At 36.3% G+C, this 12,123-nt stretch overlaps 1 protein-coding gene across 4 annotated transcripts in view; it reads right to left on the bottom strand.

The window, feature by feature from the left end:
• Positions 1-12,123, bottom strand: part of BBS9 (Bardet-Biedl syndrome 9) — a 309,029-nt gene that overhangs the window by 114,765 nt on the left and 182,141 nt on the right. For all 4 annotated transcript variants that reach the window (XM_075745399.1, XM_075745396.1, XM_075745398.1 and 1 more), the window contains one exon: positions 8,797-8,907. In XM_075745399.1, the coding sequence (XP_075601514.1) occupies positions 8,797-8,907 (111 nt within the window). The remainder of the gene's footprint in view (positions 1-8,796; positions 8,908-12,123) is intronic.

Below are 12,123 nucleotides of genomic sequence, written 5' to 3'. Positions count from 1 at the left end.
TGATGATTTTCCAGTTAAACAAAAAACTAGGTACAAAAATTTGTGTAGAAGAACTGGAATGTCAGTAAAGCATTAGATGGGAAAACAGATGTCTCAAGAAACAAGTTTTACTGAATATTCAGTGAAAAGATTTCACCACAAAGTTAGAGAAAACAATAGCCAGCAGTTCATGTCTACTAGAAACAAAACACTGGGCATATTTGCAGTGTGCACTTTAGATGGCACCACTCGATATGATGGAGGAAAAAAACTGGTGTGAGGAAACAAAAACACCACAAGAAATCTTACAAACATGAGCAAGGAACACAGAGTATTAACCTTCACCATCACAGAGGAAAAGTTAGCAGCAGCAAATAACAGAAAAGTCAGACTAGTTTCTGTCCTGCTCATCCCTACTGGCAGAGGACGAGTGAGTGAATGAATCCTACTGACAGACAATCATCTACTTCTCTTAAGCTCATAGTTATGCAAGAAAACTGCCAAGGAAATATGAAAAACTACATTTAGTCACACAAAAAGTTTTTAAATGTCTCTTTTTTTGATTCTTTCTGCTGTGCTATAGTTACCCTTTCTTCCATAGAAGACCTATTCAGAACTCGTAATAATGTGTTTAGCTTTGATTTTAGTTTTGTTCCATATTTAGCATGACCTTTTTTCTTAACTTATCTTTTATGTGCTTCTTATCTTCTACTATCCATCAGCAGTTCTCATGTTCAGACTTGAAAAAAATAAGGAAAGGCTTTTTCACAGATTCCAAAAAACTTTGGATATGGCCATGAGTATGTTGTTATGCCTTGTATCACACTCTTTACTGCTCCCTTAACTACAACAATAGCAACCTTTTGCTAATAATTTTAAAAGTGCCCTTGCATCCTCAAATCATAGAAGTGCTTTACACAAATGATTAATTTTTTTTCCATTAAAACCACTGATTTTGAAGGAAAAGGTTCAGGGTCACTATACAACAACTGGTTCATTTCACACGTTTCTTCTGTGATCTCATAGCAATTTCTGAGACAACCCACGAAGCAGAGTGTAAGGTACCTCAGTTCTTTGTTTCATCGACGGTCATGAAACAAACGAATTAGAGACTTTCTTAACCTTTGAAAGGAAACATTTCGTAAAACACTACCACAACCATTGGTATGGGGCAAACACACAGAGACTGATCTCTTTACCCACTGCGGTGGATAATACGCATTACGATATACTTGAATCTGCAAATATTAGAACGTAAGTAAGACTTGCTATGTTCTCGTTTTATATTACATTTCACAGGAGATGTATACACAAGCTCCTGCTAAAAGAGAAACTGCACTTCATTTGGTATTGACTTAATGAAGGAATTCTCACATTAATCTCTTAAGCTGTACTGCTCTTTAGAAAAACAGACTCAGTGGAAAAGAAAACCTCCATAAATCTCTTCAGCTCTCTCCAGAAAAATAGGCTTTTTGTAGCCCAGTGATTTTCTTTGCACCTTTTCTTGTGGAAACAATTAGCTTAGCAATTTTAAAGTATTAGGTGGGCCCAGCTGCAGGCTCCTGGTATCCCTCCTATTATATAGCAATGTCCACACAGAAAGAAACAAGGATCTAGTCTCACAGTACTACAATGCATCAGTGGGAAATACATAAGTGAGCTATTAATAAGATTAGGTCTTGAAGTAGCTTTCACTTACCTGAGGCCATCACAGGTTTCAGCATTTTTGCCAGATTTGTTTCTAATTCAAGACTCTTCATTAGCTCAAAGACAAAATACTGTGTAGCAACTCACTTTTCAAAATGCTTGAAACTGAACCCAAACTGTCAGAAACACACTTGCCCCCTCAGATGAGCCCTGTTAATTGGTCGTTCGATGACTTTCAGAAAATAAATCTGAAGTCAGACCTATTGTTCTTACTTTTGTCATGATTGTAGTAACCAAACTTCAGACAGAAGTTCAGGTTCAAAACTGTGGCCGTGGACAGCTGAAAAGTCTGCGTTGCCAACAATACTGATTCATTCAACTGATTGTTTTGAAAGCTCATTATGGACATGAAATCCTATTCCAGACATCACATACATTTTTCCAAAATTATCTTTAGCTTAATTTATACATTTCCCTTTTATTTAATCTCATGTACAATAGAGCTAGTATTAGGATTGATTTCTGTCCTATTATACTGTCTAACCTGAAAAAGTTAATTGCTTGGCTACGTACATTGAAAATACTTTCGCTGTAACTGGCAAGAATATCAGTATCCAAATGATTACCAGTGTAGTAAACGATGATAATTACAATAACAGTAGTAAAGCCACCTGTATCTTACTTGTGTATGTTGAAAATTTAGTGCAGTTATTAGTCCAATATATAAATAATATATGTCTGATATAGAGCAAATAGCAATCTTTCACAGACCTGTTTCAGAGTTTTTACAGCATATTTAAACACCCTTCAAAACACATTCAAGGATATGTCTCTGCTCATTTGTGTAAGTAAAAGATAATATTAAGAACAGTACAGTATAAAAATAAAAAGACTCAGTGGATAGCTGGCAACAATTTATATCCAAAAGCTTTTTACCATCTAACTGTTTGTACAAAGCCAAGTGTTTAAGAATACTCCTTTCTAAAATCAAATAAATGTAACCCTATTGCAAAACTTCATCTTGTATTACATCACTTTGTGATGAGCTACTTTACAGATGGCAGTTTCACACACTTGGTGCATTCATGTAAATTATGATTCATAAGAAAAATTAAGTACATAGCTAAATTTAAATGTGTCACTAGACCCTTTAAAGAAAAACTGTTGTAATTTTGTTTACTAACAAGAGTTGTGTACACAAGGTTGTGTAATGAAGTATCTTTGTGGGCTGGAATCATGTGATAGGTCCTAAAACTGTCTAGGCATAACAAGGAAAACAATCTTTGATTAGAAGGGTAAAGTTGAAAGATCCTCTTAAACGGCACCCACAACATCTACATGAACATTGTCATGCAATGCTGTAGATAAAGTAATAAAAAAAAAATGAAATACACTAAGTAAAACCTGTAGGAAAATACGTGCAGCTGTGCAATGTCTGAGTGCAACTTTGGAGGCTGTTTTGAAAATTTGGCTCAGAATATCTTGTTTTACTGGAGTTTATAGCTCAACCTCATAGTCATTTATGTAGCTGCCTGTGTATTTAATCAAAAGTAATAAGCCAGATGCTTCAAATTAAAGACAGTTAAAAAAAATCTATTCCAATACATAAATATAAATGCTGAGATAGTTTTTGGTCTTAGATGCTATTAATATTAAACTATGAAAGTTTATTAACTTTCCTAAACATAATCATACAAGATGAGAACTTTGAAATTTAATCTTTAAGTCATCTAAATATTTGCATGACAGCAAAATACAAAGAATTTAACTAAAACCAGTGGCAGCACAGTAGCGAGTGCAAATGCCAAACCTTTTGTCTCATTTGGTCTCATGAATAGCTTCCTTGAAATATTTGTATTTAAACAATAAATGTAAATACTGGGCCATGCTTCTCTGTTGCTCCCTCAGGAAGAGACAATAATTCTTCTGAATTATCATGGCAAAGTCAGGCAAACATTTCTCTTAAATATTTAAGACTTCTTTTGTTTAGATAGATCATTTACAGGATAGATTTACCAGTTCTTTGGTGAAAAATTCTGCCAGGAAAATCAAGTCTTACAAGTTATGAAAATTCCAACAGCTGCATGACACGACACTTGACAAATCTGACTCCTGGTGTTGTAAAATCCCGAACAACTAAGCAAACTACAAAGTAATCATTACCACTGTTCCACAGACACACACACACACAAAAAAAAAATTCAGCCCAATCATTGATTCATACTGACTTTTCATCTGGTTTTCCATCAACTTAGCGGAGTTACTCATGATTTGCCAGCATAAAACTCTTTCCTCAAAAAGAGCAACCAGATCCTTTCTGTCTAAAATATTCAGTACGAATATTGGTTAGAAAAATACATCTTGGGAAACTCTCTTTCATGGTAAGTAGCATGCAGCAGTAGCACATGAAGAATACAGAACACTTACTTTAAGGGCTATATCTTGGTAAATACATACATCATTATCCCATCCTAAAGCTTATCAACAGCACAGTTTAACTTTTCAAAGAAAAGTCGCTTTAAGGTTGCCCACCGTATCCCTTAGAGACATCTCTAAAAAGCCAGCATGTACAAGAACTTCCTTATACTTATTTGCTAAAACCACATTTTACATTCATTTAATCAGATATATTTAAGTACAAGGGAGAACTTGAGAAGTGGAGTTCTGCAAATCTCCTTTGTTACCTTCTAGAACATATGAAAACTTCTCCTTGAAATCAAACCACTCACTCAAGCAGACTGCAATTCGAGTAAGAAATTCATAACTTGTAAGGAAGAAAATGGAAGACAGCAGAAACACCATAACAAAGAAAAAGGAAGTCCACAGGACCTACAGGAAGACCCTACAATCACTGCATTTGTACTTGTGATTGCAGCGGAGGTCAGTATATCTGCATTGGTATTGTAGCTGTTAGCTCATGGAAAAAGTAATGATGTAACATAGACTTCAAAGTGGACTCAACCTTAAGTTACACTTAAACTCTCCACCAGGCTTGTACATTCCACGATGAAATCTGTGCTGCTCTGTCCTCACTCTAACCAAAACACCAAGATCAAAGTTAGCAGGGATAGATTTATCATGCTAACATTACTCCTCCAAATGCAATACACACAGAGTCAGTGCCCTGAGGGGGTAAGCAGGAAGAATTATTTTCCATTCACTGGGATACAGAATGTTCAAGGGAGTACTTCTGTACCCACTCAAAGCAAAAGCCATTGGCAAGAAACTACTCCTACAACTGCAATAATATCATTAACTTCCAAATATCATGAACCTGATCCCATTCTTTAGTATGGAATCACAGCATACTTGGATTAGAAAAAAATAAGTAAGAACAAAAATCAGTGTGCACTATTTCAGCAATAAAAAGAAAACATCATACAACCATTAATTGCCCTTCCAAACAGACTCTGTGATTGGGCCTGAACCATTTATTGTCTCCTTGCACAGACTTACAGCATGACTACTAGATGTCATCTTCTGCTGTCCTAAGTAACTATTCCAAATAAAGCCAAAAGGCTCATGGACATGCTTAGCAGCTGCCTGGAAAGTCTCAATAAAATATTTTGTATAAGATAACTTGCAAGTCTGTGGCAGGATGCTAGCCTACAGCATACTTTCTCATAGCACACCACAATATTCCAGGTCTTAGTCCCTCATTTCCATCACAGTTCTTTGCATACAACATATTTAAGACAGTGACCTCTTTCCTAGGTCTACATCTATGCATGAAATTCAAAAGGTTTTTAAAAATTTTCAGCAAGTCCAAAGAGCATACTAGCATACAATGCAGTGACTGGCAGTCACCTTGATACACTACGTACTACATCTCACTAGCAAGAGATTAGCAAGTTCAGATATTTATTAGCAGCAAGAGTTTCATGTAAATTAACTGTTGAGTATTTATTTTGAGTTTTGGTAAATTCTACAGCCAGTGTTCAATGCCATACTATCACAGGTAGATGCCTAGTGATACTGGAGTTAGCTAGCTCAAGACTAACCGAACACCATCTATGCAAGCAGCACTCACAGCAGTAATAGTGTAGACATACTCATAGGGAGCTCACAGGGTCTAATACAGAATTCAGGTCTCCTCCTGGTCTTGAAGCTTCCTCTTTCACTCATCATTTCTCTACGTTCCAACCTTCTCGACAGCACATTTAAACGCACAAGCAATTTAACCATAAGCAAGCGTGTCCAAGTACTGCACACCTCTGAAAAGACTTGTTTCTTCCTTTCTTAGTGAGGAACTCACACTGCTTCCTGCTGAGACCTTTGCAATTCACGTCTTACGCTTCTTTTCAGTAGATAAGGCACTTTGTTCTGCCTTTGTTTTTCTACCTCTGTGACTGTACTTTTGAGAACTGCTTGAGTTTTGTCCTAATCCAGCACACTGTATCGGTGTGAGAAATCAGAGCTTACCTTTTGTTCTGATATAGAAATACATGTGTTCCCACTAAGGCAACTTCATCACTCTTCTCCCCTACCCCCCACTACATTGTGTGTAACTATTAATAAAATTCAACCTGTACAAAATCCTGTTGCTAAGATTTGGTCTGGCATCAGATGGAACAAGCACATAACTACACTTCTCACCCTGTTTCAATGGATGGTAGTCCATCGCATTCAGCTGAAGTTCTCCCGTGACCTACAGAATCCTTTGGAACACTCTAACTTGATCAGCTTATTTTACTCCTTTGATTTCTATCTTCCTCTGTGAATGCAATCTGTTACGAGGGATGTTTCTCTTCAGGTTTCCTACAAAGGGATATCAGCCATTGTGCCCATGTTCATACTAAACTACAGCTGAAGAAACCCTGCTTTCTCTCTTCAGTTTTGAGCTATTTGGTGTTGCAGCCTCAATCTATTTCTATCTATTTAAACCTCTTATCATTAAACTGTGGGATTTTTTGGTAAAGAACAATAAGAAGCCTAGGCATGTCATATCAATTCAGCTGATACAGCCCAATGAAAAATACTAGCTAAATGTAGAAACATCTCTAAAGCCAGTATAATTTTGCATTGCCATTAAACTACCTCTATAGCTAGAGATCTGAATAACAGAAGCCATCTACAAGAAGAAAACAAAACCTCTCAAAATCAAAATCTATGTTGAACTCCCTCAGGAAATGAAGGAAGACATATTAAGAAAAAGAATTTTTATTCTACTTTGTCCCTTTTTTCTCTTATTGACTGGACACAGTTAAATTAAATTCTAACTCATAAAAAAGGGTACATAAGATACAACAAATATTCTTTGAGGGCTCATTGTAATCACTGTGGTCTTGCTGCAGTCTCTGGTGCCTGAGCAAGAACTCAGGCCAAAAATATCAGGTACAGAAAAACATTGCAATGCTGTGATTTCATGCCTCATGTTACCTTATGGTTTAAGTAGCTCCCTTGGCTCTTACACTTGTAGCAATTAGAATTTCCAGACAGCTCAGTGGCAGATATTCTAGGCGCTCTCTATATTGCAGCACTAACTGGCAGATGGCAGTCAATTCTTACCATGAATGAATTAAGTTCACTGGTGTAACACATGGCTGTAAAACTAAAGACTTTTTTTAAAGCTTTCAAAGTTTTCATTCTGCTTTTTATAGTTACAAAGCAACAACAGCCAGCTATGTGATGTAAGTCTCAATTTTTATCATGGGCTAAGACTTACAGTAGGATACGCAGGTCCCTCCATGCTGCTGTTTCTGAATCTCATGAATACACTTCTACACTTTTCCTCTCATGCTAGTCTCTTCAGCAGTCACATTATTTAAACATAGGAGAACACTTTTTAATGAAGAACAAATATGTGCTTGATCAGAAGAATAGAGTATCAGTGAAAGAAGAGGGACTTCCCTGCCATATGTTCTTGATTTCTTGGTCTAGTTGCCTGAAGTTGGAATTTCATCAGGATTGTATACTACATCAGAGAGATTATATACTTTTCCATTACCAGGAGGATACTTAAAATATCCAGATGACAAAGGTTAAACTATATGTTTGTCAACTTTGACAGTTTTTCCCTTCTTCTTATGACCCAAAGTCCATGAGGACTGCAAGTAATTAGCACTCTAGAACTAAAGTTAGGGCTCTAGGCCTTCAGCTGATTTTTTGGGTAATTTTTGTGAGCAGATACTCATTTTGGAGTTTCAAGTTACACTGTGGCATTATTATCCATCGGTGTATTAGATATCCTTCTTCCTTGCCCACTATTAAAATCTGCTAATGTAAATTCTGCTGTTGCAATTAACTATATATTCCAACGGCCTGCCTGTCTATGCAACAGTTAGCTGGGCAAACAAGCAGCTGAATGCATTTTAAACACAGTTAACTGGTTTTTACAGATGTATAAGGACTTTCTGTCTATTTCTGATAATTGTTGGTTGCAACCTCTAAGCTGCTGTTCTTAACTTCACACCCATCTATGATAAACACATCTGATATACAAACAACATTCTAATACATTTAAAAATAAATATTACAGGAAAAAAAATCAGATAATGAGAAGGGAAAGAGGAGTGAAGGTACAACTTAGTAAACAAAATGGGAAATTGCAGTCAAAGCCTGAGAGCTTACCAGGCACTTAATTAAACTGCAATGCACTACTTTACAGTGCTGCTTTTAAAATATGTTAACACTATATCACAGTTCCCGGCAGCATGAAGTCTTTCCAGAAAATGTGTCATCACTGTATGCAGCATATTTTATAGCCAGTATAATTTCATTTTATTATATCCAATAATATTTTTCTGAAATTCTAGGAAGTCTCCCCACAAAAGATAAGTAATGACCATACTTTAATCAGCTGGCACAAAGTCTAACCACCATACTGCAGAAAGAAAAGTTTTATTACACCAAAATGTCGTCGTTTCATTTTGCCTCTGGAAGAGGTCATGAATAAAACCTGTGAGAATCTCATTCAAGTATTATGTAGCACAAAACCTAAAAACTGTGAAGTTAATTAATTCCAAGACTGATCTCTACAGTTTAATTATTCTTGATAGAAGAAGTTGAATAAACTCAGAATCCTACATATTGTAATACTATTGCAAGAAAACCTGAAAATTATGCTAACAAAGCTTGAAATATATGTCATTTGTTTCTTATGTCCACAAGCACTCTGAAAAGACAAGCTATACACATCTAGGTAAAACAATGTAGTTTCCCTTTTCTTACCAGGCTTGGATTTCTGCTTTGCCACCTGCCCGTGACTGGGAAGCGTTGCTGTGGAGCCGGGTATAACCGTTCTTTCTTCTAAATCAGACTCTGGGATTGTAGTACAGCCACCTAGTTGAAAATGAAAGAACCTTAATGTGGTGTTGATGTAACAAAACAAATTCGCCGGTGTATAATTAAGGAAAAGAGGTGAACAGGAACATATAAAACTGAAATAGTCTTTACTTTCACGTCACAGAAAAGTTCATTAAAGAAAACTATTACCATTGTTTAGAAGGCTGATTATGCCTTAATGACTTCTCTCTGCTACTGATGCTGGTTTGAAAAAAGTTTGAATGTATTAAGAACACAGAATGTGTAACACTGGTTCCACATAGAAACAGATTTCTGTTAAAGATCAGATTACTGGGGGACAATTTTGTAATAAAAGTAAATAAGTGTGAATGAAATAACTTTACAAAGTCAACAAACCTTACGAAGATTGTTAGCTCGCCACAGAGAATGACATATGATTTTTTGGATAGGCTATTAAATACAGTATTTTTATTACTTAGTGCTAGAGACATGGAAACACAGGGACACTTTCACTGTCCCATAACACACTGCACTGGCAATGCCTTACTCCTAAGTGATCTTAGGACACATGGCATAATAGATTCTTTGTATTTTACAATATTGCTTTCCGAGTAGTTCATTAGAGAACACAATTGCTTAAAGCTTTCTCTTCAAACACATTGTCCTGGTTTCAGCTAAACCATGACACATGTTTAAAATATAGAGAGGGACAATCTAGTAGTAGTATCACCTGAAGACAGCTGCAGTAGCTTGCAGTGGAATAGGTTGATGTATATTAATATAAAAACAGCTGCGACAGGACTTTGGAGAACGTGTCAGTATTCCATAGCAAAAACATGGCCTTGCAATAAGTGCATTGCCAACAATATAGTACACGGCTGAGCTCCATCTCTTTCTCATAGCCCTCTCAGGATCACCACTAGCAAGCAAACAAATCCACGTACTTATTGTGTTCTGAAAGCACGTGTTTATAAACAGCACATCAACTCCCAGTGGAGGGCACAGACTTTTCACCTTTATGTCAGAGTTGTTCTATTTTGAAAAGAGATGGTCTACTCCAGGCCCCATAACTGGTGTTCCCAATTTGCAGCAACACAAGCTATTCTCCCCTTACAAACTGAGTGAAACAGTTGTTAAAAATAAGGCTGCATCCTTAAAAGCTGCAGTTTCCCCAGCAGTTTCAGAAGCACTGGTAAAGGAATGCACGATGTCCTGCAGAAATGTTCCACGCAGTCTAGCTAGGGTAAAGCATGGCAGCTCCAGTGAATCCTGTGAAAACACTCATCCCTACCAGATGAAGGACTGATACAGCATCCTTTGTTCCTAAGGAAAAGCATATTCCAGATACACCCTGACAGACAGTATAAGATACGACATGGGGTTTATGTTTGATTTAGAGCAAGCAAATTTTTTCAGTTAGAAAGGAAGGTTGGGAGTGAACATGTCAGGAATGTGCAGACTTATGACCCATGACAGCTTCAGATATTTATGGTACCTGCTACGAAACTGAAGGAGAAAAATGGGAAATCAGAAAAATGTCTTCATTTTAAAATACTGTAACACTGGGGCAATGCCTGACATTGCATTAAATATAAATGTACCTACACCCTCAATGAAAATAAATATCAGTAAACTAATACTTTTGTTCCCATTTGCATATTGTGACTAAAATGTAAACTATGAGATTTGATGAAATGGAAACCACCGCTTCAAAGGTCAATTTAGATATTTTTCATTCTTATTCGTCAGATACAAATCCGCCGTATTAAACAGTAATCTGTAAATAAAGGAAACAAAATTAAGGCTTCTTGCACAAAAGAACTATTAAGAATGGCGTCATACATTTTTAAAAGTTTTGTAACATTTTCTAACAGCATGAGTGAAAACTCACCCAGTCAATTAGCATCTATTGAATTTCTACATGGAAATAAAAGAACTTTTACAACATTCATTCTAAACCCTGAAATTCAGTAACTTGCATAGCCTTGAGAATTGATGGGTTTTGATGCCAAAATATTTCATTAGTCATCAATGCTGACAGTAACTGATTAAGAGTCAGAAAAGGTCTATTTGACCTTAGGTACAACATACTACTTGCTGAAAGGAAACAAGACTTCCTGCTCTTGATTTTGATGTGAGAAATTTGTTAAGATTTACTTGTCATCTGATGTGATCAGAAGTTATTAAAATTAAAAGCAAAAGTCACTTCTTCCATAACTTTACTTTCTTGACAGAGAATAGTGAGGACTGAAACGTTACCAGTGATAGACTATTTTACATACACAGAAAGCGTAGACTGAACACACAGAGCAATAGTATCAGCATCAATATTAAGAGTAATAATTATTCTTACTTCTGCAACGATAGCAGTAACTGTTCCCTATGAATTGTTTTTTAAACACTGTTGTTTCATAAAGGCATTCCATGTGCCGAGAGCACTGTTATCAGAGGGGCAGGATCTCACCAGGACTCTTGCACCAATAATTATTTAAATGAATGACCAGAAAAGAAAGCAACATAATAGTGATATTTTTACTCTTTTGAGGCAATGAGGCTTACCTGATCATGGTCTTTGTGCCCATGCATTTCTATCTTACTTTTTTAATACCAGTATTACTTTTTAACTGAAGGAACTACTAAAATTTGCTGAACTATGTCCCTTAGCTTGTTCAGATGTCTAGGACTAGGTAGAATGACTGGACCCTCATCTACACATCAACCTGCATCAACATAAGTGGTATCTGCATCTTCCAATGGAACCAACGGCAAATTCCATTTTCTTGCTCCAACAGGCACAGGTACCCATCCTCAAGATAACGATGGATGCCCTCGACAACATGCTATGATTCCACAAGAAGAAAGGATTGGAGAACACACTAAGGCAATTGTCACACTGAAAACTGAAACAAAGTAAATTGTAAAGTAAATTGTGAACTTTCACTAGACTAAAAAAGAAACTGGATAAGGCACAAATATACACCACTGAATATAACATTACACCATAGTAGACCAGGATTTTGTGATTCAAAACCATTTTACAACTCAGAAGGACAGCTATCTGAAAAAAGATCCTTTCCTGCTAGGACTCTAAACTTTTTAATTACATACTGCAGGGGTCCTACTGGGGATATCTACTCTGACTTCTCTGGTCAAAGACTAACAGAATTTTTACCTTAAGTAAAAAAAACCTCTTTGAATTCTTGTATATCTCTGTATAAATTTCAACAAGTATCCACTGAATGTCCATTTTAG

Source organism: Balearica regulorum, chromosome 2 (genome assembly GCF_011004875.1).
Source record: "Balearica regulorum gibbericeps isolate bBalReg1 chromosome 2, bBalReg1.pri, whole genome shotgun sequence".
Classification (NCBI taxonomy): domain Eukaryota; kingdom Metazoa; phylum Chordata; class Aves; order Gruiformes; family Gruidae; genus Balearica; species Balearica regulorum.
Note: the sequence above shows the minus strand (reverse complement) of the source record. Positions and strands in the feature narration are given on the sequence as shown.